This window comes from Miscanthus floridulus, chromosome 1, assembly GCF_019320115.1.
Source record: "Miscanthus floridulus cultivar M001 chromosome 1, ASM1932011v1, whole genome shotgun sequence".
Classification (NCBI taxonomy): Eukaryota; Viridiplantae; Streptophyta; class Magnoliopsida; order Poales; family Poaceae; genus Miscanthus; species Miscanthus floridulus.
The window spans coordinates 31625093-31651999 of NC_089580.1; the positions used below are offsets into that span (position 1 = coordinate 31625093).

At 44.8% G+C, this 26907-nt stretch overlaps 5 protein-coding genes and 1 pseudogene across 5 annotated transcripts; 3 read left to right on the top strand and 3 right to left on the bottom strand.

The window, feature by feature from the left end:
- Positions 1-391: 391 nt before the first annotated feature.
- On the bottom strand, positions 392-3178 carry LOC136477663 (alpha N-terminal protein methyltransferase 1-like). The gene is made up of 8 exons (XM_066475903.1): positions 2874-3178; positions 2621-2759; positions 2325-2383; positions 1990-2109; positions 1795-1896; positions 1140-1194; positions 874-971; positions 392-792 (listed from the first exon to the last, which is right to left on the bottom strand). Exons 1-8 carry the CDS (start codon positions 3093-3095, stop codon positions 664-666), a joined length of 924 nt encoding a protein of 307 aa, XP_066332000.1. The 5' UTR covers positions 3096-3178; the 3' UTR covers positions 392-663.
- A 1509-nt stretch (positions 3179-4687) lies between these two features.
- On the bottom strand, positions 4688-7975 carry LOC136477672 (uncharacterized). The gene is made up of 11 exons (XM_066475914.1): positions 7659-7975; positions 7012-7200; positions 6830-6883; positions 6328-6438; positions 6156-6218; positions 5840-6094; positions 5557-5703; positions 5450-5477; positions 5293-5363; positions 5062-5121; positions 4688-4957 (listed from the first exon to the last, which is right to left on the bottom strand). Exons 1-11 carry the CDS (start codon positions 7905-7907, stop codon positions 4889-4891), a joined length of 1296 nt encoding a protein of 431 aa, XP_066332011.1. The 5' UTR covers positions 7908-7975; the 3' UTR covers positions 4688-4888.
- A 1916-nt stretch (positions 7976-9891) lies between these two features.
- Positions 9892-14977, top strand: LOC136477679 (probable transcription factor At4g00390). Its single transcript, XM_066475925.1, has 2 exons — positions 9892-10718; positions 14908-14977. The coding sequence occupies exon 1, from the start codon at positions 9936-9938 to the stop codon at positions 10713-10715; it is 780 nt and encodes a 259-aa protein (XP_066332022.1). The 5' UTR covers positions 9892-9935; the 3' UTR covers positions 10716-10718; positions 14908-14977.
- Positions 14978-15503: 526 nt separating this feature from the next.
- Positions 15504-16521, top strand: LOC136454016 (protein ELC-like). The gene is made up of 2 exons (XM_066454571.1): positions 15504-15858; positions 16436-16521. The coding sequence occupies exons 1-2, from the start codon at positions 15504-15506 to the stop codon at positions 16519-16521; spliced, it is 441 nt and encodes a 146-aa protein (XP_066310668.1).
- Positions 16522-16831: 310 nt separating this feature from the next.
- LOC136473680 (pentatricopeptide repeat-containing protein At4g21300-like) lies at positions 16832-26119 on the top strand (annotated as a pseudogene).
- On the bottom strand, positions 25718-26899 carry LOC136473867 (uncharacterized). Its single transcript, XM_066471533.1, has 2 exons — positions 26332-26899; positions 25718-26182 (listed from the first exon to the last, which is right to left on the bottom strand). The coding sequence occupies exons 1-2, from the start codon at positions 26491-26493 to the stop codon at positions 26009-26011; spliced, it is 336 nt and encodes a 111-aa protein (XP_066327630.1). The 5' UTR covers positions 26494-26899; the 3' UTR covers positions 25718-26008.
- Between the last annotated feature and the right edge of the window lie 8 nt (positions 26900-26907).

Genomic DNA, 26907 nt, shown 5'->3' on the forward strand with positions numbered 1-26907 from the left:
TATAAGGAAATATGAATGAAAAGGAAGGCAAGAAGAGCAGCATTCTGAAGTAAAGAATTCAGACCATTAGAATTTGTTATGGCTGGAGAAGACACTTATTGCAGTTGCAGATGGCACTGGAAACCCAGTAAAATCATAGAGGCCTATCTACCAACTGGGTGTTTATTTCGCACCGGTTCTGCGATATTTCATTACATGTAGACACGTTCTGGGATGCGACGGGAAAGCACATGTCAATCATTCTACAGCCTGTTCGTTTGGCTGTGGCTTGTCGTAAACGATCGTAAATTTCCAACCGGAACAATATTTTTCTCTTACACAAACCAGCCAGCAGTACTTCTTCACGAACCAACAACGATACGAACCAGCCAACTGAACAAGCTGCTGATTCAGAACTTCAGCATATTCTCAGAATAATGTGATCGTGCACACTCCACAGAGATCATATATTTGAATATTTCGACAGTAACCAGGTGATACAACATCAGTTGAGATTGAGAATGAAGTTGATCTCAAAGAAATTTGAGCTTGTAAAGAAATAAAATGTATAGAAACAAAACAAACACCCCAAAAACTGATGTCCTAGAAACTTTAGCACAAGCCAGTGGCAATACATGGCCAGACAGGCCCAGCAGCTCACTGGCCACCTAGTACCCGCATTCCTCAAGAGCGGATCACACGAGGTGAATTTTTAGGCCGCCTTCTCTTTCCACTTTTCTGGATTTTTGGTTGACTGGTCACCAGTGCATACATTTTGACAGCAAATAGTTCCTCCGGGAGCTCCTTTTGGTCCTGTTTCATTTGCAGGATTAGATGGGGTGATGAGAAAGATGAAGAATAAACTAAATAACATCAGCACTTTTGAATGTTTACCTTAACACTGAGGATATATAATCCACACCTTTTAAATAGCTCCCTAAAGTATGGATCCGATCTAGTGACACTGTTATCCACCTTGTCTAACACAAAACCTGAAAAAACATACATTGTGTTCTCAGAGCAACATCAAGCATATGATCTTGTTGAAGTATAACATTAGAAACAATGCATTGTAACAATTTCCAATTGAGTACAACACCACTTTTCGCAAGAAAATATGTTGTGGTAGATAGACAAAACATATGGTACAGCAAACTCACCATTTCTTGTAATGTTCTCTTTCAGAACAAAAAAACCATCAGGTTTGAGCCCAACCTTGAAAGAAAATTAAAGTATATGCCTGATTAGAATGCATTAGAATTTGATACTATGGCGCTAATAATAGGCGCACAAACAAGACCATTTGGAAGGGTTCGTTTAATTGCATATCTAAGGAAAAAGTAGTATGATTACAAATAGTCAGCCTGTTCGGCTAGGATTATTCCCTCGTAAACGATCGTAAATTTCCAGCCGGAACAGTATTTTTCTCTCACACCAAATCAGCCAGCAGTACTTCTTTACGATCCAGCAACGAACAAGCCCAGCCAAACGAACAGGCTGAGTGTGGCTTATATAGGTGAATTGGCATTTTCTTAGAACAAAAGATTGATATACAACCAGAAATACAACATTTGTCCAAGTAATATCTGAAACATATATTCAGGAAATCTTTCTACCAGTGGACCAAGATGTTCATCTGCAAGCCATTATTTCCATGGTAAAGAATTCCATAAAACCTAAAATTGTAGTATAGCACTTATTTGCCAATACAAGTGTCAAATTTGCACTTTAAGTACAACCAAATGTTTCAATACAATCCAACAAAAAAAACAGTGTACGATTTAAAATAAATTAATGAAGTCATAGTCAAGTCACCTTTGTACGATTAAAAAATGAAATGAAATCATCATCAGGAAGTTGCCCTATGCACCACTGAATCCAAATCACATCATATCTTCCTTCCTCAGGAGTGAAGTCCTGAAGCAAGAAGTAAACTAGATTATATACAGAGAAGGGGAGAATAATTTTTCAAAGAATATCTACAGAGAGATAATGATCTACAGGTACCACCTGCAGAGGCACACAGTAAAAGTTGGCAGCCTTGTGTGAGTCTTCTCCTTGGTCCATAAATCCAGTAAGATTTTCCTGTGCTGCTTTAAGAAAATGAGATACTGGCTCCACAAGATCTACCTGAATTCCAAATTTTCAAAAAGGATCAAAACAAAAGAAGACACAACAAAAATACCACAGATCAAACATAAATAACAATTTAATTATGTATACATCAGAAGAATGGAAATAGGTCGTTTGCTGCTAGTATCATGGTATGGTATGCTGTTCGCATACACGTACAAGATGCTGCAGTTTCTGAGTATGCATTTATCTTCAGGATTAAAGGAGCATACCTCGTTGAAATGCCTGAGAAGAAAATTCTTTGTGACGCGCCCAATACCCGAGCCACAATCTGACACATTTTGAAAAAAATGACACATAAGAACATGGCAGATTGCACACAAGGATTCCACAAAATGAACATTACACAGTAATTTACAGTAACTTTCAACAACAACAACAACAACAACAACAACAAAGCCTAATTTACAGTAACTTTCACAGAGCGAAATTACTGGAACAAAACTCACACAGAAACAAGCTCTACTTGCACTAGCTAAAGCTTCCTTGCAGTAATAAATAAACTCACCAAGCGCAACCAGATGACGCTTCGCGGTGCCGAACCGGTCTGCGAGGAGAGGGCGGAGGAAGGCGTCGCTGCCCTTGACATCCACATCGTTCACACACCCATAGCCTCCCAGGACCCCCTCAGTCGACGCCTCCACGCCCTACGGCACCAATTAGACCAAATTCTAAGCTAAATTTGTAAGCATGAATAAGTATTTGGATTGGGGTTTAGGGTTCAGGGAGGCCTCGAAGAGGAGGAAGAGCGGGTGCTTTACTTGCCAGTAGGCGATAGCCTTGGAGTACCACTCCTTGCGCTTCCCGTCCCCGGCCCCTTCCTCGCTGGCGCCACCGCTCCCTTCGGTGGCAGTGGCGGGGGCCGGGGCGGCTTCGACTTCCCCTGCGGTGGAAGCCGTGGCGGTGGAGCCGAGCTCTTCCTCCCACATCTCGGTGGCGTTGGAGAATATGCGGCCGGCGGAATCGAATCCGCGGGAATCCATCACTCCGGCGGCGGCGGTGGCGGTTGAGTGATGGCTGCTTCTGCTTGCGCGCGTCCTGGAGAAGGGGAGAGGGGCTCAAATGTGCTGTTCCAGCTTTTACAGGGGCCATTTAGCATATGTGAACTCGCGCTGCCATAACGTTGGTGTCAACTTTTCGCGAAATCATCTATCCACGAGGTTCTTATAGACAAAATGGACATATGACATTATCACATTGTCGCAGCGACCAAAAGTGAAGAAATTCTTTTCTTTTTTAGAAAATTCTCATGCGTCATTTTGATTTTGAGATAGTATTCTTTTGTATTTTTAATAAATTGCAACAAACATCTCTGAGTTGAATTTTGAGATAGTTCACTTATATAATAGTTGACAAAGCACCCCGATACAAGGTGTTTGACTGATTCCACCCGTTTTCACCAACGTAGAGCTATTAGACACCATGCTAGATGGGTCCCATTGCTTGGATTATGCTTATTCATGATGTTGCAAAAAAGAAATTGTGCAAATACCAAAAACCACCATGGCCATCGTCGATGATCCTTTTAGTCGAAGATCTAAACTATATTAATGTCTACACCTTCAGAAAATACTCTCTTCGGATAGCTTTTTAGACATTCTCCAATTTTTCATTTAGGCAAGTTTTGATTTTTGAAGGTGTTGCGGCTCTAACAAGACGCAAGTCACATCAAGTTCCAGGCTTCCAGCAACAATAAATATGACACCGTTGCACGTAGTGACCTAAGGAACTAGCATGTTGTGTAGTCACGGAAGGGGCCAACTTGCATGTTTTTGTTTCATGTTAACGGTTGCATGCATGCATGTAAAGGAGGAGATCCAATCAACACAAAGGCAAGTGGCATGGGGGATCCCCTAGGAACATGATTTACTAACTGGAGCGCACATTGTGGTGAACAGTGAAGAGACGCTCTATTGTGATGTTACCTTCCCCTAACCGTATCTCATCTGACAAAAGGCTAAGGCACTCACTAGAGCACGCGTTGTGGTGAAGAGACACTCTATTGTCATGTCACCTCCTCCAACGTCCATTCAAGACTCAAGAGCGTGAAAAGTAGCTACCGTTCTGTAGAGACTCGTGGGACGAGGAACAATAGCCTACATTGAGAGAACAGTAACACTAGATCATCTTAGTCTATGTAGAGTACTATTTTTAGGTGAAGCTAACAGCGTTGGCCTTGTCCTAAATTTGCAGGAGCCCTAAGTACATCCAACTTTGCAGCGCCACTTTTTGGTGGACTGGTGGTGGCAGGCTGGGTGAGGGGAGGGGTGATTTTTGCAATAAAACATGTGGGGGCCTTTGCAACAATGTCTTCGGAAGAATGAGTACAACGTTCTTTTCGTTGCAAAACCATAGTGACATATGGGGTGGTTTTTTTCGACTTTGCTTTTTTTGAAAGAAATACGAGAACATAGAGATACATTGGAGATTAACATTTCATCTCCACAAACATATTAGCCCTAAGTAGTCTCTTGTAATGTAACATTATAAAGTCATCGCAAAACTTCAAGCAGATTTGGCAACGTATCTCGAGTGACCCATAAGGCCACCACTGGTGTTAGAAGGAAACCTACACTGAATAACTATTGCAGGGTGCCTTTCTTTAACATATGATACTCGTACAGAGTGAACCATTGTATTTTTCCTCATAAGAAAAGAAACAATGCTGGTAGATCTATAGTCGGTGGTCAAGAGGCCAAAAAAATGTCAGTCTGGGCAAACTATATTCTGCCTAGTACAAATTCCGGTGTTTTTAAGCTTTTTGCTACTATTATTGTCACACGTTGAATCTGAAAAGCATGACATCTCCTTCCTGCACAACATAATCCTTTCCTTCCAACCTCAACTGCAGTCAAAGTAACAGATTAAATAAACAAGCAAAGAAAGCATATTTTTAACTACATGTTTCAAATCACTGAATGTAAGGTTTAGCAGCGCAAATATCTTTACCAGCCCTTTCTCCCTTGCTACTCCAAGAGAACCAGCTGCAACAAAATCATCATAGGATACCTGAGGTGTGGTAGTAATCATTGTACAATTAGTAAATATCAAACAAAAAAAAAAACAGGCAACAATATATCCAAATTCCATAGAGTTGAAGTATTGGCATTTGTAGTGATATATCATAACATGTAAACTGAAATTTGTCATTAAATTCCCATCAGTTTGTACACAGCTTACAGTTTCAGCTCTGATGAATCCTTTCTGAAAATCACTATGAATAACTCCAGCTGCTTGTGGCGCAGTCATGCCTACAAGTAGAATTACATGCAGTTATAGTGATTACAAAAACTTCTTCAAATATTACAATAAAAAAAATTGTGAGGAAGAAAGAAACCTGAAAGAATAGTCCAAGCTTTTGTTTCCTAAAAGGACACAGTTAAAGGTCTGTCAGTTTGTGTTTACTGCTGGAAAAAAAAACCTTTAACAGCACAAAAGATGCACCTTTTCTCCGGTTGTGAAATAGGTTCTTAATCCCAATAGATTATATGTTGCTTTTACCAAATTTCCTAGTCCACTTTCAGCAACGCCAAGAGATTTTAAATATTCTACTCTCTCTTCCAAAGGTAGCTCAGCGAGTTCAGCTTCAACCTGTTTATGCATTCCATGATTTTGTTAGCATAGGTAGAACACATCTGGGTAGGCAACACCACTCAGGCAAAAATATAAAATTATTTCACAGAAATTTCTTCAAAAGCTTCTTGTAGTTTAGATGCATACAACAAACCTGAGCTGATATTGTAACCATACCAGACTGCAAGTCTGATGCTGCTTTAGCCACCTCTTTGACATGAGGATTGCTATCAGGTTCAGCAAGATCAGATTCTGTTACATTAGCAACATAAATGACAGGTTTCATAGTTAGCAGACAAAGATGTTGTATAGCTTCTTTCTCATGCTCAGCTAAATCGACCGATCTTGCAGGCTTTCCTTCCATAAGCGCCTGCTGAATTTTTTCCAATCCTGATTTCTCTGCTTGTTCCTAAGTAGTTACAACAGTTAGAACATAAAACATAAAGGCCATCAGAATGAAAGAATCTTACCTTCACTTTTACTTGCACATCTTTAGTTTTGCTCTTGTTAAGCTTATCTAGCCTCTTCTCTATCTACAGTTAGTACACAACTGTCAGCAGTTGGAGAGGATCATAGATAGTAATAGAAGTTTCTTTTGAATGCGTGATAACAAGACGAATGGAAATTCCTTCACCAAATTACCTGTTCAAGATCCGAAAATATCAGCTCTAGGTTAATGACATCGATGTCTGATCTGGGATCAACCTTGCCATTGACATGAACAATATCGTCATCCTCAAAGCATCGCACAACCTGAGAATCCAGTAAAAAAGAACAGATAATAGTTACTCCTACAGCCTCGACACAGCTAATATCTTATAAGAGGCTCATCCAATAATATTTTGCTATCTCCAACAAATAAGAAATGATCTTTCGCAAAAAAACAAAGAAAGAAATGATAATGATGCACCAGCAGTGAGTTGCAGTGCTGGATAAGGATAACAGAGTGGCTCCAATTTTACTTCACATATCACATATCAGTAAAATTGGAGAAACAAGGGATATCTGATGGAGAAATAGAGAATTGTATTATTATAGCCTGTAAAGTATAAAGATGCAAGCAGGATGGCGCACAGTAATTGACAGCCACTAGAACATTGGGCAAATATATCAGAGCTTAAGCATACAAGTACAAGATACCAACCTGAAGTATAGAATCCACTTCACGGATGTTTGAAAGGAATTGATTTCCTAGTCCCTGTTGTCAATTGTCAACAATAATACTGAATACCACTATGTATAAACTAATCTGAAACCATATAAACTTTGCTCAGCAGAGTTGGAGCTATCCTGCAGGTAAATTGAAGACAATGACAAAACGTGTACCTCTCCTTTGCTTGCTCCTTTGACGAGACCTGCAATGTCCACAAGCTCGATAGATGTTGGGACCGTCTGCTGCGACTTGCTTAATTTTGAGAGCACCTGCAAACGAGGATCAGGGATAGCCACCACACCAACATTTGGGTTGATGGTGCAAAAGGGAAAGTTTGCAGCTTGTGCCTTCCCGTTTTCAACCTGAAAAAAAAAATGAAAACAGATTAACATTAAATTATTCCTGGGAAGAACCTGTCCTATGTATATCACATACATTTCTCCACTCGAAACATTTTACTGCAACAAGTACAGAGGGCAACTTGTGCAGCAGCGGAACAACACAAAAGAACATGATATTTTGTGAACTTTATTGACTCTTAGTCTCTTACAAATTATACAAATCTACAGTGTCAGCCGTTCCGCAAGAATGTCTATGTGGCAAAACGTCGAACAGTTGGCGTCCACCGACATCCACCCAACATACACGCTGCAATTCCACCCTATACCGAGCTAATGAACGAATCCAGAAGAATATATATAGAGAAGAAAAGAACCTACACATTTCTCTCCCATCTAGACTCCCCGGTTATTACGAGTTTTGACAACACGAATTCCTCCCAGGAACAGGAAGCAACGAAACAAGCAAGCTTAGTACTCACAATGGCGTTGAAGAGGGTGGACTTGCCGACATTGGGAAGCCCTACGATGCCGGCGCGGAGGCTCATGCTTATCCGTGCCGAGCGGCCGGACGAGAACCGCCGGGCGCGGCTGGCCCGGCTCCAGCGCCAGTGCTGGAGTAGCGCCGACGAGCCGCACGGGGAGGGCAGGGTCGTCGCGGTCTGCGCCGCCGCGGGTGCCCGCGTGAAGCCCGCGAACGCAGAGCCGAGCGCGCGCGACACCGTCGTCATGGGCAGCGCCGGGAGGAGTTCGTGGGCGGCGCGGGAACACGGTGGGGGCGTACGGTTCAGAGATGAGAGCTGAGAGATGGATAGATGAATGGCACGTGAGCGGCGCGTGATGGCTTTCAAAACGCACGTGCGATTTGGCGAGGAGAGGATTCTTAACTTTTTTACCCACCCTTGGGAAGAATGCTCGTTTAGGGCTTCCCCAATGTAACAACGGTGGTATGCTTTTAATTTTCATGCGTACTGGGTATTCATGTCAAGGTAAGTGATAGACTCATTGTTTGTCAGGGAGTCTTACAGAAGCAGCGGTGGTTTAATTTAACAAAAAAAAAAAAGTGAAAGCAGCAATCCAAGCGTGCGTGGGAGGTGAGGAAACACACCGTCGATGACGTTTGGTTCCTAGGGACCATAGTTGCTGCCTGCGTCTACCCTCCCAAACTGTAAAGCTGAAAGTAACGTTTTAGGAGAGAAAGGTAATGGGGAGACCTTGAGGTATAAGTACATATGTGGCTTGCATTATTCGTTGGTCTGAAACTTGGCTGAAACTGGCTGAAAAATACTGTTCTGGCTGAATTGTTGTGAGAGAAAAACACTGTTCCGGCTGAAAAAACAAACCGAACAAGCCGAATATGGGGTAAGCCGAACAGGGCCTATGAACCGGTCTATGTCTATATGGAATCAACGTCTTTCATGAAGCTAATACTCTATGTTAATATGCGTTGGTGGCGTCATCAAAACCATTGTATAAGAATGACATCTACATTTATGTCACCAGTGAGAAAAGCTTTTTACTCCTTTTTTTTACTAATTTTGTCGATGTGGTGAGACACTGGATGCCGATGGAGAAGCCAAACTCCAAAATATCCCTCTATTTTCTGGCCTAATGCATTGGCACCTCTCCAATGTTCAAGCTTTCAATTACTTTATTTGTTTCACATCAAGCAGAAGTCAAATTATGGCAAATCTAACATGGTATGAACAAACTAGAGGTGACATAGCTATTGGTGACGCTAACTTGAGATGAAGTAGACTTAACGTCGAAGCACATGTGGTGGGATTCAGTATCATTTGCTTGGTGGCACTTGCAAAGGCAAGTACACAATTGGTGGCATAGAACGGCCCACTGTCGTAACCTGAGGAGCCGAGGCCGGGACCAATTTTGGGCAAGTTTTGACACCATGACAATGGGGCTCAATGGCATCTATTCTAACGGCATGCCTAGGCTAACCCATGACGTCTATTCAATGTCGTGGATCCAGGTACCGTCGTTGCCACTAGTCACCCTGTGATATCGTCCTTCGAGACTTGTGGCATGTGGGGGCGTGGCTATGATGGGGTAGCTCACTGACATAGCCACTGCAGTAGCAAGGCACGAGCTCATCACCGCGTGGGTGCAAACGAGGGCCACGACAGCGAGTTGGACGCAATGGCGAGGTATGCGACGTGGATGGCTATAGTGTGCTTCGGTGGCGAGGTGGAAGGTGCCAATGGTGATGACAGGCATAGATCTTATCGTGGCCTTGGATGGAAGTAGCCTGGCGGGACATCGCGAGTGCGCTTGAGGCCGTCGTCCTCGATATGGGCCATCTGGTCGATACGACGCACGTAGTCGACTGCAGCGGCTTAGGCGGGCTCGTCGGCATGTGCGGACATCCACAGCGCCCGTGGTGCTGAGGCAGCTGTAGAGGCACGGGGACGACGATGTGGCGGCGATGCGTGCAAGGGCAACGGAGGTACGGCGTGGGATGGTGGCACGATGACATGTCTCGCTATGTTAGTAAAATTTTTAAAAGCTACCTTGAATTTTTAGATACATAATTTTTACTATATGATTAGATATGTACTATATCTAAATACGTAGTAAAAAGAAAAGTTATAATTTGCTAGAAAAAGGAAGGGCATACCCTACCTAAAAAGGCTAAAGCTAGATATCCCGGCGAGGAGAACTGATTGGTTGCAAATCCACCGTTAAACCCCAAACAAAACCTGATACCACAACTTCATAAAACCTCGCCGCCGCCGCCGCCGCAGATGGGATCGGAGGAGCGCCCCTCGCCGGCACCCTCGGACGACACCACCACCACCGTCTCGGACGAACATCTGAGTCCCCCGTCATCACCTTCCACAACCTTCGACTCTGCTCCCGAATCCGATGTCTCCGCCGCGTCCTCGCTGTTCTCGGACGGCTCTTCAGGGCCCGACCCCGAGCCCGTCGTTTCCAGAAAACCCCGCCCGCCACAGCGCTCGTGGCCGGACTCCGACGAGATCGCGCTCCTCGAGGCCGTCGCGTCGCACCGGCAGAAGCACGGGCGGCTTCCGTCGCCCGACGACCTCGTCGCCGCGCTGCGGGGCCGCCTCCGCGCGGAGGACCGCCTCAGCGCCGAGCAGGTCGCCAAGCGGCTGCGCGCGCTCCGCTCCCGGTACGACAACGCCGCCATCCGCCTCAAACGCGGCATAATCCCGCCGAAGGACGGCGACGTCACCATCTACAAGCTCTCCAAGCTCATCTGGGCGGACACGCGCACGGGGAAGAGGGAGAAGAAGACCCGTGCGCCCGACGCGCGCGAGGACCCAAGGGGGTTTGACGAGCTGACCGAGCTGTACCCTTTCCTCTCTGCGGAGGCGGAGGCGATCGATGCGAGGTGCGGCTACGGGTCGCTGAAGAGGGCGTTCGGGCGCATCGGTGACGACACGGCGGCGCGGCTGGAGGCGAAGCTGAAGAGGCAGCGGGTGGCGGAGGCCAGGGCGAGCGCAAAGCTTGATAAGCTGAGGACGAACGTTGCCAAGGCGCTTCAGGGATTTATCAAGTGAATGGTGATTTCTTCATCTTCTTTCTGTTCGTACATGGATTGCCGTAGAAAGACACAGTAAGATTGGCTCCTTGGCATGGTTTCATGATTGACATGTTATCAGATTCTTTGTGGCAAGTTTGAGGGCACCATCAACTGCAAATAATCTGAAATGTCATGCCGTGAATGGTTGGCATTGAGTTTGTTTTGTACTACCATTGTCTGAGCTAAGAACCGGTTTTCAGAAAGAAAATAAATTTCCCCTCAGCAACAAAACTCGAAGTACAGAAGTACACTGATTCTCTACACCATCTTATGGTTTGTTGGTTTGAAGCCGCTAGCACGCACTATCTAACGCAAATGGTAGTTACAGCATTACACACAACGTATGGCCAAAATATTTCATGAAGCCCATCTAATGCAAATGCAAAGAGTGATGATATTTCAGGCATAATGTTGTGTTTTGCATCGATGGGCAATTTTGATCATCATATCAAGTTAGGGCAGTGTTTGGAAGGGTTTCTGCTCCCAGATTATCATACAGAGCAGCTGGAGCTTGGAGCACATTCCAAACACTTCCCTGCGAGAATCTGTGATTGTGACTATGATTATGTGATTCTCTGAATTCTTTATGATTCAGAATGCTGATCTTCCTGTGTTTTCTTTTCCCACGCCCTTTTGATTGTCATTACAGGTATAGCTCAAAGTAGCTTGATCAGTAGTGTAGTAGTAGTAGGTTTCATTGTAGAGTCCCCTTGTAGTACAACTACTGCTACTACAACAACAACAAAGCAAGTCCCAGACAAGTTGGGTAGGATAGAGTTGAAACCCAGCAGAAGCAATCAAGGTTCAGGCACGTGAATAGCTGTCTTCCAAGCGCTCCTATCTAAGGCTAAGTCTTTGGGTATATTCCATCCTTTCAAGTCTTCTTTTATTGCCTCTACCCAAGTCAACTTCGGTCTTCCTCTCTTTTCACGTTACTATCCTGGCTTAAGATTTCACTACGCACCGGTGCCTCTGGAGGTCTCCGTTGGACATGTCCAGACCATCTCAACCGGTGTTGGACAAGCTTTTCTTCAATTGGTGCTACTATCACGTATATCATCGTTCCGAACTCGATCCCTTCTTGTATGACCGCAAATCCAACGCAACATACACATTTCCGCGACACTTATCTCTTGAACATGTCGTCTTTTCGTAGGCCAACATTCTGCAACATACAATATAGCAGGTCTAATCGTCGTCCTATAAAACTTGCCTTTTAGCTTCTGTGGTACCCTTTTGTCACATAGGACACCAGATGCTTGCCGTCACTTCATCCACCCTGCATTGATTCTATGGCTAACATTTCATCAATATCCCCGTCTCTCTGTAGCATTGATCCTAAATATCAAAAGGTATCCTTCCTAGGCACTACTTGACCTTCCAAACTAATATCTTTCTCCTCCCGAGTAGCAGTGTCGAAGTCACATCTCATATACTCAGTTTTAGTTCTACCGAGTCTAAAACCTTTAGACTCCAAAGTCTCCCGCTATAACTCCAGTTTCTGATTCACTCATGTCCGGCTTTCATCAACTAGCACTACATCGTCCACGAAAAGCATACACCAAGGGATGTCTCCTTGTATGTCCCTTGTGACCTCATCCATCACTAAGGCAAACAAATAAGGGCTCAAAGCTGACCCTTGATGTAGTCCTATCCTAATCGGGAAGTCATCCGTGTCTCCATCACTTATTCGAACTCTAGTCACAATATTGTTGCACATGTCCTTAATGAGCTCGACGTACTTCGTTGGGACTTTATGTTTGTCCAAGGCCCACCACATAACATTCCTTGGTATTTTATCATAGGCCTTCTCCAAGTCAATAAAAACCATGTGTAGGTCTTTCTTCTCCCTATACTGCTCCATAACTTGTCTTATTAAGAAAATAGCTTCCATGGTTGACCTTCCGGGCATGAAACCAAATTGGTTCATAGAGACCCGCGTTATTGCTCTCAAGCGATGCTCGATAACTCTCTCCCATAGCTTCATAGTATGGCTCATCAACTTAATTCCCCGGTAATTAGTACAACTTTGAATATCCCCTTTATTCTTGTAGATCGGCACCAATATACTTCTCCACTCATCAGGCATCTTGTTCGATCGAAAAATATGGTTGAACAACTTGGTTAGCCATACAATAGATATGTCCCCGGGGCATCTCCACACCTCGATTGAGATACCATCTGGTCCCATCGCCTTACCTCCTTTTATCATTTTCAACGCCTCTCTGACCTCAGATTCTTGGATTCTCCGCACAAAACGCCTATTGGTGTCATCAAAAGAGTCATCCAACTGAAAGGTTGTGTCCGTATTCTCACCATTGAACAATTTGTCAAAATACTCTTGCCATCGATGCCGGATCTCATCCTCCTTCACCAAGAGATGCCCCTTTTCATCCTTAATGCACTTAACTTGGTTGAAGTCCCTTGTCTTTCTCTCACGAACCCTAGCCATCCTATAAATGTCCTTCTCTCCTTCCTTCGTACTCAAACGTTGGTAAAGATCCTCGTACGCTCTACCATTTGCCACACTTACAGCTCGCTTTACAGTCTTCTTTGTCACCTTGTACTTCTTTATGTTGTCTACACTCCTGTCATGGTACAAGCGTCTATAGCACTCTTTCTTTTCCTTAATAGCTCTTTGGACTTCCTCGTTCCACCACTAAGTATCTTTAGCCTCGCATCCACTTCCTTTGGTTACTCCACACACATCTGAGGCCACCTTCCGAATGTTGGTTGCCATCTTCTCCCACATGTTGTTTATGTCCTCTTCTTCCTTCCAAGAGCCCTCTTTGATAACCCTTTTTCTGAATACCTCTGACGTCTCTCCTTTCAGTTTCCACCACTTTGTTCTTTCAATTTTAGCTTGTTTATCCCTACGGACACGTACCTGAAAATGAAAGTATGCCACCAAAAGCTTATGTTGAGAAACAACACACTCTCCTAGTATCACCTTGCAACTCAAGCATGCTCGTTTGTCCTTTCTTCTTGTGAGGACAAAGTCAATCTGGCTAGAGTGTTGTCCGCTACTGAAGGTCACTAGATGAGATTCTCTCTTTCTAAAGAAAGTGTTTGCTATCATCAGGTCAAAAGCTACCGCGAAGTCCAGAACTTCCTCCCCCTCCTGATTCATACTACCATACCCAAAACCTCCATGAACTGCCTCGAAACATGCGCTTGTAGTACCTACATGCCCATTAAGATATCCTCCTATAAAAAGCTTATCACTACTAGGTACAACTCTAATCAGGCCATCTAAGTCTTCCCAGAACTGTCTCTTAGCACTCTCGTCGAAGCCTACTTGGGGGCATACACACTAATTACGTTCAAGACCATATCATCAATGACAAGCTTGACTAAGATAATCATATCTCCTTGACTTCTTATTCTTGAGGCTCTTATCAATCAAAACTCCTACTCCATTTCTATTCGCAATTGTCCCTGTGTACCGAAGCTTGAAACCTGTATTGTCCACCTCCTTCGCCTTCTGACCCTTCCATTTAGTCTCTTGAACGCATAATATATTTACACGCCTCCTAGTCGTGGTATCAACTAATTCTCTTAACTTACCTGTAAGCGACCCTACATTTCAACTACCTAAACGGATCCTAGTTGGTTCGACTAGCTTCCTTACTCTTCGCACCCGTCGACTCATATGTGAAGACCCTTGCTTATTTTTCACTACACCCGGGCGCCGATGTAGCGCGCCACTAAGGATGCGACGACCCGATCCTTGCTCACTTGACACCGTGCCCAGATCGCGACACGGCGCGCCACGGGGGTGACGACTCGGGCCTTGCTCATTTAACACTATACCCGGGTTCCGATATGGCGCGTCGCTAAGAGGGTTACGCCCCAACGGTTTTCTTTCGGGTTTCATCTCCATTAGAATGGCTAGATTTAACGTTGGCTTGCCACGCTTATCACAACACTCCTCCTTTACCAGGGCTTGGGAACTGCTATGTTGAGACAACATAGGCGAAGTTTAGAGTCCCCTTGTAGTACTCAAAAAAAATTATGAAACTTGGTTACCTCCAGTGTTGCAGTTATACGATTTCAAACTCTTTTATCTTTGCAATTGTAGTCTGGATGTTGTGGACAACTCATAATAAAATGTCTATTGAGCACAAATTCTGTACTGAAGTTCTGCACAAAATCGTTCTGGCTTGCAGAAGTGGCGGACTTTGTTGAAGGAAGCTGATCATGGATGTCTGGAGGATTATTACACGTGCCAAGTGAAAGTGGCTTTAGCATTTTTGTCAAGGAGAGGAAGCTACGTAACATGGAGGACTTGCTCTGATGTTCTGGTTGCTTAGGTCCACGTGGATTAGTTCTTAGAGTTGGAGTTCTGCTAGTGGCTGTTCCTTTCTTTTGTTGTTTGGATGTTTGCCTCAAGCTTTCTTGCCCGTGTTGTGCTTCCCTTTAAGGGCTTGTTTGGAAACCTAGCAATCCCCTTCAATCCATACGTATTGAAAGGGGGTGGAAAATAAGTTCATTTTCCACACTAATCCATGTGTATAGGGAGGGGTTGAGTTTATCCATACAAGCCCTAAGTTGGAATCCCAGCAATATAGTTGTAAGAGCATCTCCAAGAGTATCTTAAATTTTTTTTTCTAAAACTACTGAGTTTCCTAAATCCTAAAAAAATATTGAAAGCATTAAAGATGTGTTTCTCCAACAGTTTCTAAAAACCCACTCTAAAAAATAAAACACATCGTATCTTTCCTCGAGTGTTTGATTCGTTTGCGATCGAGGACGACGGGCATGCATGGCGACGACGGCAGCAGCCACCGGCACGGTGGTGCTGGTAGACGCGGCGCTGGCTCCGTATGAGCACCCTGACCTCCGGTGGCTGATCCGGAAGCATGTCCTGCCCGTCCTCGAGGACTTCCCCACCCTGTCGCTGTCCGTCGACACCTACACCAGCGACAGCGGCGCGTCCACCGTGCTGCTCAACGCGCGGGGCCTCCTCACTGTCTCCTCTGCCCTGCCGCCGGTGCTCCTCACGCTATGGCTTCCCCGGGAGTACCCGTACCTGCCGCCGCTCGCCTACGTCTTCCCCGCCGCGCCGTCGTCGGCTTCGCTTTCGCTGGACGGCGAGCGATGGAGGACCGATCTATCTGGTATGCGTCCGCGATGAAGGAGACGGCGATACGCGCGATGGAGGAGCCGCCCAAAGTTACGCGTAACAGGGTGGGATTTACCAAGTGCGTAAATTTTAGGAGTAAATTTTAGGAGGAAGGATTAGAAGTCGTTGGAGAGGTTTTTTTTTTTCTCATCTTTCTAAAAACCAAGGATTAGAATGAGATTTAGGGAACTCTCGGAGATGCTCTAAGAGCTCATTTTATAGCCTTCTATAAAAGCAGTGCAAACCCTTTTTTCTGAGCTCATTTTATGGCGTTCTATAAAAGCAGTGAAAACCTTTTTTCTAAAAAAAAAATTCTAAAGAAAGTAGTGGTTGAATGCAAAGGTGCTAGTTAATGGGCATTCGAACTTGATCTTAACGTGACAGTGCTGAAACACTTGTAGAATCTAATTGAGTTAACAGAACACGGCGTTTAGCTGTTGCTTAAGCTGCTCATACCTTTCTGAAACGCAAAAAAGTTTGCGGCGCTCTCCGGAATATGTAAACTCAAAAAAAAAATCAGAATATGCATCAGGTATACCAATTCTTCAAATTGTAATGCTCTTTGCTGTCAGATTTAGATAGAATCTTTGCATCTGCAAATATCTGTCTGATTTTGAGAGATTTTTTGAGGATCAACAGACATCAGTATACCGCATGAACTTTGAACTGAATGCACATATGAACAGATGGCAATGTCCCAAAGACAGCGTCCCAAAGCGATGAGGTGATCCTGCAGCCCTTGTCTTGGATCCTGAACTGGCGGTTGAGGTATTCTTCTTGGCGGCCGGGAACATTCCGGGAACGTCCACGTCTCCGATTCAGGGGAGTATTTAGGTCCCCACGTTATAAAATAACATTCTAAGTTCCCGTTCCACGTTCCCATTTTTCTATGGGAACATGACTGCTAAGGTATTCTTTCACGATTATTGTGGAGAAAGAAACCACAAATCTGACATTAGAACCGGTTTAAAACCCAATGTTGTTGTAAAGTGCACAAGACAATTCAACAAGTTACCTGAGAAAAGACACAAAACAAACGATCACAAGACCCAAGCGGTCTGTTCGCTGCTGGATTTCTGGCTGCGGCCGGTACTGATTTGTTGTGAGAGGAAAAGCTCGGAGTGAAACCGGCTGGAAAACAAGAGGCTTGCTGACATGAACTGTGAACTCCTGGACAAGCCCCATGGGCCACGACCACGAGATTTCTTCCGCATTCAGGTCCTGGAAAATCCATCCCCGTCCCCGACCACCATCGCACGCAGCAGCCACGCTTGGCCGCTTGGGCAGTCAGTCGGCCGCCTCGGCTTCTCTCCTCCTCGACGACGACGGCCTCGCCGCCGTCGGTCGCCAATTCGCCATGCGCCTCGCTCACCCCGGCCTCAAGCTGCCGCTGCGGCCATGTTGGTCTACCACCTTCTCCGCTACGGAGGCCGTCACGGATGTCTCCTCCGCGGACCGCTTGCTGGCGCTCCTGCGCGGCTGCGTCTCCGAGCCGCACCTCCCGCTGGGCCTCCGAATCCACGCTCGCGCCGTCGTGTCCGGCGCTCTCTCCAGCCACACGGCGCTCTACACCCGGCTCCTCGGCATGTACGTCCTCTCGCGCCGGTTCCACGACGCGGTCGCGGTGTTCTCCGCGCTCCCGCGCGCCGCCGCCGGATCATCGCTGCCGTGGAACTGGCTCATCCGCGGGTTCACCGCGGCCGGGCACCACAGCCTCGCCGTCCTCTTCTACGTCAAGATGTGGACCCACCCCGCCGCGCCGCACCCCGACGCGCACACCCTCCCTTACGTCGTCAAGTCCTGTGCCGTGCTCGGAGCGGTGTCCCTCGGCCGCCTGGTCCACAGCACAGCGCGGGCGATCGGGATCGCCAGCGATGTCTACGTTGGGAGCGCGCTCATCAAGATGTATTCTGACGCTGGCTTCCTCAGGGACGCCCGCGACGCGTTCGACGGAATGCCGTGGCGGGATTGCGTCCTGTGGAACGTGATGATGGACGGGTACATAAAGGCTGGAGACGTGGGCGGGGCGGTGCATTTATTCCGGAACATGAGGGTGTCTGGTTGCGAACCCAATTTTGCGACTCTGGCGTGCTTTCTGTCCGTGTGTGCTGCTGAGGCTGACCTGCTGTCTGGGGTGCAGCTTCTCACTCTCTGGCAGTGAAATGTGGTTTAGAGCCGGAGGTGGCGGTGGCTAACACATTGCTATCGATGTATGCCAAATGCCGGTGCTTGGATGATGCATGGAGGTTGTTTGAACTGACGCCACAAGATGACTTGGTAACCTGGAACGGAATGATCTCAGGATGTGTTCAAAATGGGCTTCTTGATGAAGCATTGGGATTGTTCTGCGATATGCAGAGGAGTGGTGCTTGATCAGATTCAGTTACGCTAGTGAGTTTGTTACCGGCTTTGACCGACTTGAATGGTCTCAAGAAGGGTAAGGAGGTACATGGTTATATTATCAGGAATTGTGTGCACATGGATGCCTTTTTGGTGAGTGCTTTGGTGGACATCTATTTCAAGTGCAGGGATGTGAGGATGGCACAGAATGTGTATGATGTGGCTAGGGCTATCGATGTGGTTATTGGCAGTACGATGATATCAGGTTATGTTCTTAATGGGATATTGGGATGAGTGAAGAAGCACTGCAAATGTTCCGGTACTTGTTAGAACAGTGCATCAAACCAAATGCTGTTACTGTAGCTAGCGTCTTGCCAGCGTGTGCTAGTATGGCTGCTTTGCCTCTTGGTCAGGAGATCCATGGTTATGTTCTAAGAAATGCATATGAAGGAAAATGTTACGTGGAGAGTGCACTGATGGACATGTACGCAAAGTGTGGCAGACTTGACCTGAGCCATTATATCTTCTCCAAAATGTCTCTGAAGGATGAGGTGACATGGAACTCAATGATTTCAAGCTTTTCGCAGAATGGAGAACCACAAGAAGCTCTAGACCTTTTCCGTCAGATGTGTATGGAAGGAATAAAGTACAATAATGTAACCATATCTTCTGCCCTATCAGCATGTGCAAGTTTGCCAGCTCTATATTATGGGAAGGAGATTCATGGTGTTATCATAAAAGGTCCTATAAAGGCTGACATATTTGCTGAGAGTGCTCTGATAGACATGTATGCGAAATGTGGGAACATGGAGTTGGCTCTTTGTGTTTTTGAATTCATGCCTAATAAGCATGAAGTATCATGGAATAGTATACTTTCTGCCTATGGGGCTCATGGTCTTGTTAAAGAGTCAGTGAGCTTCTTACATCGTATGCAGTAGGAAGGATACAAGCCAGACCATGTAACATTCCTTGCTTTGATATCTGCTTGTGCTCATGCTGGGCTGGTTGAAGAAGGACTCCAACTTTTTGAATGCATGACTAAGGAATATCTGATTGTCCCACGAATGGAGCATTTTGCTTGCATGGTCGACCTATACAGTCGTTCTGGGAGGTTAGATAAAGCTATACAATTTATTGCTGATATGCCTTTCAAGCCAGATGCTGGCATTTGGCGTGCCCTTCTCCATGCTTGCCGTGTGCATCACAATGTTGAACTTGCGGACATCGCTTCCCAAGAACTGTTCAAGTTGGACCCTGGTAATTCTGGTTATTATGTCCTCATGTCCAATATCAATGCAGTTGCTGGGCGATGGGATGGTGTATCAAAAGTTAGAAGATTGATGAAGGATAATAAGATCCTGAAGATACCTGGGTACAGCTGGGTAGATGTTAATAACAGCAGCCATTTATTTGCTGCATCAGATAAAAGCCACCGTGAGTCTGAAGATATCTACACGTCCTTGAAGGCCCTGCTTCGAGAACTAAGAGAGGAAGGCTATGTTCCCAGACCAGATCTATGTAACCCCGTGCACCCAGATAACAACACACAGGTGGGATTTAAAAAGAACAAAAGATTGTTTGATGTTCTATGCACCTTAATTATCTCTTGAACCTAATGAATAGCAACTTTCTTGAATAAAGTGCTACTATTTACTAATCTAAAAGATCATGTTCTTGCCTTGCTGCTGATCCATAGAACAACAACAACAACAACAACAACATAGCCTTTCAGTCCCAAGCAAGTTGGGGTAGGCTAGAGTTGAAACCCACCAAGAGCCCCAAGTCACGGTTCAGGCACTTCAATAGCTGCTCTCCAAGTACTCCTATTGAAACATAGATCTCTAGGTATATCCTAAGCTTTCAAATATCTTTTTATTGTCTCCCCCATGTCAATTTCGGTCTTCCTCTACCTCTCCTCATATTATTAGCTTGGCTTAGGACTCCACAATGCACTGGTGCCTCTGGAGGTCTTCTTTGGACATGACCAAACCACCTCAACCGATGTTGGATAAGCTTTTCTTCAATTGATGATAGCCTTAGGCGATCACGTATATCATCGTTACGAACTCGGTCCATTCTTGTGTAACCACAAATCCATCGCAACATAGGCATTTCTGCAACACTCAGTTGTTGAACATGTCGAATCTTTGTAGGCCAACATTCTGCTCCATACAATATAGCCGGTCTAATCGTCGTTCTATAAAACTTGCCTTTTAGCTTTTATGGTACCCTCTTGTCACAGAGAATGCTAGAAGCTTGTCGCCACTTGATCCATCCTGCTTTGATTCTATGGCTAACGTCCGCATCAATATCTCCATCCCTCTGTAGCATCGATCCCAGATATCGAAAGGTATCCTTCTTAGGCACTACTTGACCTTCCAAACTCACATCTCCCTCCTCCTGTGCAGCTCCGCCAAAGTCGCATCTCATGTATTCGGTTTTAGTTCTGCTCAATCTAAAACCTTTACACTCAAGGGTCCGTCGTCATAAGTCTAGTTTCCTATTTACTTCCGCCTGACTTTCGTCCACTAACACTACATCATCAGCGAACAACATACACCAAGGGATATCCCCTTGTATGTTCCTGGTAACCTCATCCATTACCAAGGCAAAGAGATACGGGCTTAAGACTGACCCTTGATGAAGTTCAATTTTAATCGGGAAGTAATCTGTGTTACCATCGTTTGTTCGAACACTAGTCACAACATTGTTGTACATGCCCTTGACGAGGGTCACGCACTTTGATGGGACTTTATGTTTGTCCAAAGACCACCACATAATATTTCTTGGTATCTTGTCATAAGCCTTCTCCAAGTCAATGAAAACCAAGTGGATGTCTTTCTTCTGCTCTCTAAACCGCTCCATAGCATGTCTTATTAAGAAGATTGCTTCTGTGGTTGACCTTCCGGGCATGAAACCAAATTGGTTTGTTGATATTTGCATCGTTCCTCACATGCGCTGCTCGATAACTCTCTCTTATAACTTCATAGTGTGGCTCATCAACTTAATTCCCCGATAATTAGTACAACTTTGGATATCTCCCTTGTTCTTGTAGATTGGTACCAATATGCTTCTTCTCCACTTCTCAGGCATCTTGTTCGATCGAAAGATATTGTTGAACATCTTGGTTAGTCATACTATAACTATATCCCCAAGACATCTCCACACCTTGATTGGAATACCATCAGGGCCCATCGCTTTGCCCCCTTTCATCATTTTCAAGGCTTCTCTGACCTCCGATTCTTGAATCCTCCGCACAAAGCGCCTGTTAGTGTCATCAAACAAGTCGTCCAGCTGAACGGTGCTGTTCTCGTTCTCACCATTGAACAATTTATCAAAATACTCTTGTCATCTATGTCTGATCTCATCCTCCTTCACCAAGAGTTGCTCTCTCTCATCCTTTATGCACTTGACTTGGTTGAAGTCCCTTGTCTTCCTATCGTGAGCCCTAGCCATCCTATAAATGTCCTTCTCTTCTTTCTTCGTACTCAAACGTCGGTAAAGGTCCTCATAGACCCTCCCCTTTGCCTTACTCACCGTCCGTTTTGCAGTCTTCTTTGTCACCTTGTACTTCTCTATATTGTTTGCACACCTGTCATGATACAAGCGCTTATAACACTCATTCTTTTCCTTAATAGCCTTTTGCACATCTTCATTCAACCACCAAGTGTCTTTCGAGTCACATCCGCTCTCTTTGGTCACTCCAAGCACCTCTGAAGCAACCTTCCGAACGCATGTTGCCATCTTCTCCCACATGTTGTTTGCATCGCCTTCATCATTCCAAGGGCCCTCTTCAATGACCTTTTCCTTAAAGACCTTTGATGCATCTCCTTCTAATTTCCACCACTTCGTTCTAGCAACCATAGCTTGTTTGTTCCCACGAGCTTGCACCAGAAAGCGGAAGTCAGCCACCACCAGCTTGTGTTGAGCGACCACACATTCTCCAGGTATCACCTTACAGTCCACTCATGTTCGTTTATCCCTCCTTGTAAGGACAAAATCGATTTGACTAGAGTCCTAGCCACTACTAAAGGTCACTAAATGGGACTATCTCTTATGGAAGAAAGTGTTAGCTGTCATTAGATCAAAAGCTATGGAGAAGTCTAAGACTTCCTCTCCCTTCTGGTTTCTATTACCATATCCGAAACCCTCATGAACCGTCTCGAAACTTGCACTTGATGTACCTATATGACCATTAAGATCACCTCATATAAAGAGCTTCTCGCTACTAGGGACACCTCTAACCAAGCGATCTAAGTCTTCCCAGAAAAGCCGCTTAACACTCTCATTATGGCCTACTTAGGGGGCATATGCACTAATTGCGTTTAAGACCATATCACTAATGACAAGTTTAACTAAGATGATCCTATCCCTTTGCCTTCTCACCTCCACCACACCATCCTTGAGGCTCTTATCAATCAAAACTCCTACTCTATTTTTATTTGAAGTTGTCCCTGTGTACCAGAGCTTGAAGCCGGTATTGTCCACCTCCTTCGCCTTCTGCCCCTTCCATTTAGTCTCTTGGACGCATAAGATATTTACACGCCTCCTAACCGTTGTGTCCACTAACTCTCTTAACTTACCTGTAAGGGACCCTACATTCCAGCTACCTAAACGGATCCTAGTTGGCTCGACTAGCTTCCTTACCCTTCGCACCCGCCGAGGTAGGTGTCAAGACCCTTGCTCATTTTGCACCACACCTGGGCGCCGATGTGGCGCGCCACTAAGGATGCGACGACCCGATCCTTGCTCACTTGACACCGTGTCCAGATCGCGACACGAGGCGTCATGGGGGTGACGACCCGGCCCTTGCTCATTTAACACCATACCCGGGTTCCAACATGGCGCGTCACTAAGAGGGTTACGCCCTAACGGGATTCTTTTGGGTTTCATCTCTATTAAAGTGGCTAAGTTTTTACATTGGCTCGCCGCGCCTATCACAACCCTCCTCCTTTACCAGGGCTTGGAATCTGCTATGCTGGGACATCAAAGGCGCCCCACCATAGGCGGAGTTTACCGCTGATCCATGCAGAAACTTAAATTTAATCAGATCAGAATCATACATGCCATTGAGCCACTAACTGTAGGTAATTGTTATAGTACATATACAAAATGGCAGCATATGTTTTCCCTTCAAGAAATTTGTTATAGCAAATGGTCATAGTGGCAGCATCTTATGTTTTCCCTTCAAGTAGTATAAAAACTAGCTAAATGGGAGTGTCATTCTGGTAGATATGGTGTGTCTCCACTTGTAGTATATGTTTTCTATCGTGGAACAACAAAGCCATTTTAATTAGTCTACTTTGTTATGCTTTTGTGTAGTCTAGACTCTGTAGGTTAGATATATTTGTAAGGCATATCCATGTATAACCGCAGCTGTTGTCTCCATTGTGACATTAAGTTTGATCCTTGTATCATTATCTTGTTGAAGGTTCTGGCAATATGATTTGTCCCAGTGGCACCGATATGCCCTTCTGATGGAAATTCAAGGAAGAACACATTGTTGTACAGACCACTGGCTGTTGAAGAGCAGTATGTGTAATTGTGTATGCAGTTCGACATTTACGTAAGAAAAAAGAAGTGAGTATAACTTGTGTGCAACTTCGTATATTAGATTATTCATACTCAGGCTGGATGCCAGGCCTCCTTTTTGGTGCTAATATATGACGACTGAACTTGGCCATTCTCATCTGTAACAAAGATATAAATGGAAGTTATGAGCAATAAAATTTCCAATTTTTCTTTTTCTTCTTTTTAAACTCTTCTAAACAAATTGAAATGATTCCATGGCATGTGCACATGACAGGTCAGTGCTGTCCTACATTTCTTTTGCACTGATAGCCCTTCATACAACTCTGCAAGCTCTTTCGATTTATGGGCATAGTCAATGGTGATAGCTTTCTGTGTAAGCTGTTCCTGCATTCTGTCTTGGACTTGTGCAGTACTTCATTTTCTATCACACTATTTTCCCCAACTCTTTTATGTTATCTGATGAAGCAACATGTATACTGCGTCCTGTAGGGATATGCCTATTCTCAAGCATTAGAAACACACGGAAGACCAAGGCAAAATCTGTGTAAAGATATTGGCATTTTTACGGAGAAGCTTAACATAGTCAGATGTCTTCTTGTGAGGCTGCAGTTATGGTGTTGCTGCTTCAGTTGCAAAGTTACAAGCATGCACATTATTATTGAATCTGTAATACTGTGTTAGATGATCAGCTTTGGTACGCAAATCTAAAAGATCCTATTCCTGTCTTGCTGCTGATCCATGCACAAACTTAAATGTAATCAGACATAGGAATCGTGCGAGCCATTGGGCCACTGATGTAGATAATTGTTATAGTAAATGAACAAAATGACAGCATATGATTGTCCATCAAGTAATTTGTTATAGCAAATGTCAGAGTGGCAGTGTTTTCCCCACAAGTAGTATAAAAACTAGCTAAATGGGAGTGTCATTCTGGTAGATAGGGTGCATCTCAACCTGTAGTATGCATTTTCTGTCTTGGAAAAACAAAGCCATTTTAATCTAATTAGGCATCAGTCTACTTTGTTGTGCTTTTGTGTAATCTAGACTCTAGAATATACTAGGTTAGATACATTTGTAAGACATATCTATGTATAACCGCAGCTCAGCTGTCATCTCCATTGCGACGTCAAGTTTAATCCTTGGATCATTATCTTGTTGAAGGTGCTGGCAATATGATTTGTCCCATTGACACTGATATGCCCTTCTGATGGAAAGTCAAGGAAGAACACGTTATACAGACAACTACCTGTTGAAAAGCTGTATGTGTATTGCAGTTCTACATTTTCTTGAGAAAAAAGGTGGTAAGTATAACTTGTTTGCAACTTCGTATGTTATATTATTCGTACTCTCAGGCTGGATAAAGGCATTCAAGTCTCCTTTTTGTTGCTAATATATGGTGTCTGAACTTGGTCATTCTCATCTGTGGCAAAGATATAACTAGAAGTTATGAGCAGTAAAATTTCCATTTTTTTTTCTTTTTCTTTCTTCTGTTTAAAATCTTCTAAAGAAATTTAAATGGTTCCATGGCATGCAGACAGGACAGGTCAGTGTTGTCCTACATTTCTTTTCCACTGATAACCAATTCATCCTAGTCTGAAATCTCTTTCAATTTATGGCTGCAGTCAATTGTGACAACTTTCTGTGTAAGCTGTGCCTGCCCCATTTTTGTCTTGAACTTCTGCAGTGCTTCATTTTCTATTGCTCTATCCTCTCAAGGTTTCTATGTTATCTGATGAAGCAACATATATACTGCGCCCTGTAGGGATATATGCCTATTCTCATCTCAAGCATGAGAAAGACAGAAGACTGAGGGAAAATCTGTGTAAAGGCTGTTGGTAGTTTCGAGAAGCTTGGCATAATCAGATGCCTTCCTGTGAGGCTGCAATGATGGTATTGCTGCTTTGTTGCAATTGCAAAGATACAGGAATGAAGGCAGATGATATTCCTTTCCTGTGAATCTGTGAACTGTTGAGCTGGTAACGTTGCAACAAAGGTAAGCATGTGTTTTATTAAGGAGTCTGTAATACCGTGTTAGATGATCGGCTTTGGTACGCAAACCCACTACACGGAAATGAAACTAATTCAAGTACATATTATATATCCAATATTTAAGCCGATGTTCTGGTCCATAATCTAAATGAACCTGAACAATAGCAGTCTCACTGAAGTTGCAGATTGTTATTTACTGTACAAGACATAGCAGGGTCACTTTATACACCACAAACTGTTCATTAGTTTCTTCAACTTTTGTATTTCCGCAGTGAGAATTTGACTCATATGTCATCATCTAAAACCTTCAGCCCACTGGCAAGCCTCCGGCGTTGCATCTGTGCGAGACTTTGAGGATTCCTAATCGCATCCAGCATCCTGTCGAGGAACTGAACGAACTGTTGGTGCTCATGGGCAACCTGGGGATCTGAAAACCTGTCGAGATGCGGCTCATGTTCCTGCACGTTCGTTGCAAGCAGTGGGCATCAGAGAAGTTTCATTAGCAGAAACCAAGCATGAATTATCTGGACTCATTTATTCTTCAAAGGTATTTAACTCTATGGTTCTGGAACTGAACTTGAAACGGCAGGAAATAAAGGGAACAAACCGTGATCCTGGTGTCCGTCTTGATTTGCGGTCCGTACGCGTTGCTGCAGACCGATCGATCCCCCGCCGGTGGAAGAGGACATCGGAGCAGCCGCGGGCCACGGTGGGCGCCGGAAAGACGGCCGGCCGACTGGATCCTCCCGAGCAAGAGGCGCGCTGCCATGTTTGTTTGCCGAAGAGAGGTCGTGAGAGCTCACAGCTCAGAGGTTGCGTTGGTTCCCTCGCCTACCTTTCCCCTCCGCTAAGTATGCAGCAGCAGCAGATATGCTGAGGGAGTACGCGAAGCATCGCGTAGGCGCGGACGGCACGAAGCCGAGTCGGTCATGGGAAGCATCGGCGACCTCGTCTCCCGTTTTTCGGCCGTTTGGACAATTGGACTGGACCGGCCTCGGTCGTCGTACAGAGTTGAATTTTGACGTTTGAATAGACCGCAGCACGCACCGTACAGAGACTTGTATTCTAGAAGGTTTCTTTTTTCTGCCTCAACGTACGTGTCCCTTTCCTTTGCGTGGAGGAATGACTCGCTGACGTTTGGTCGACTCGTGGCTAGCGATCCGTATCTATAACTAATAAAAGT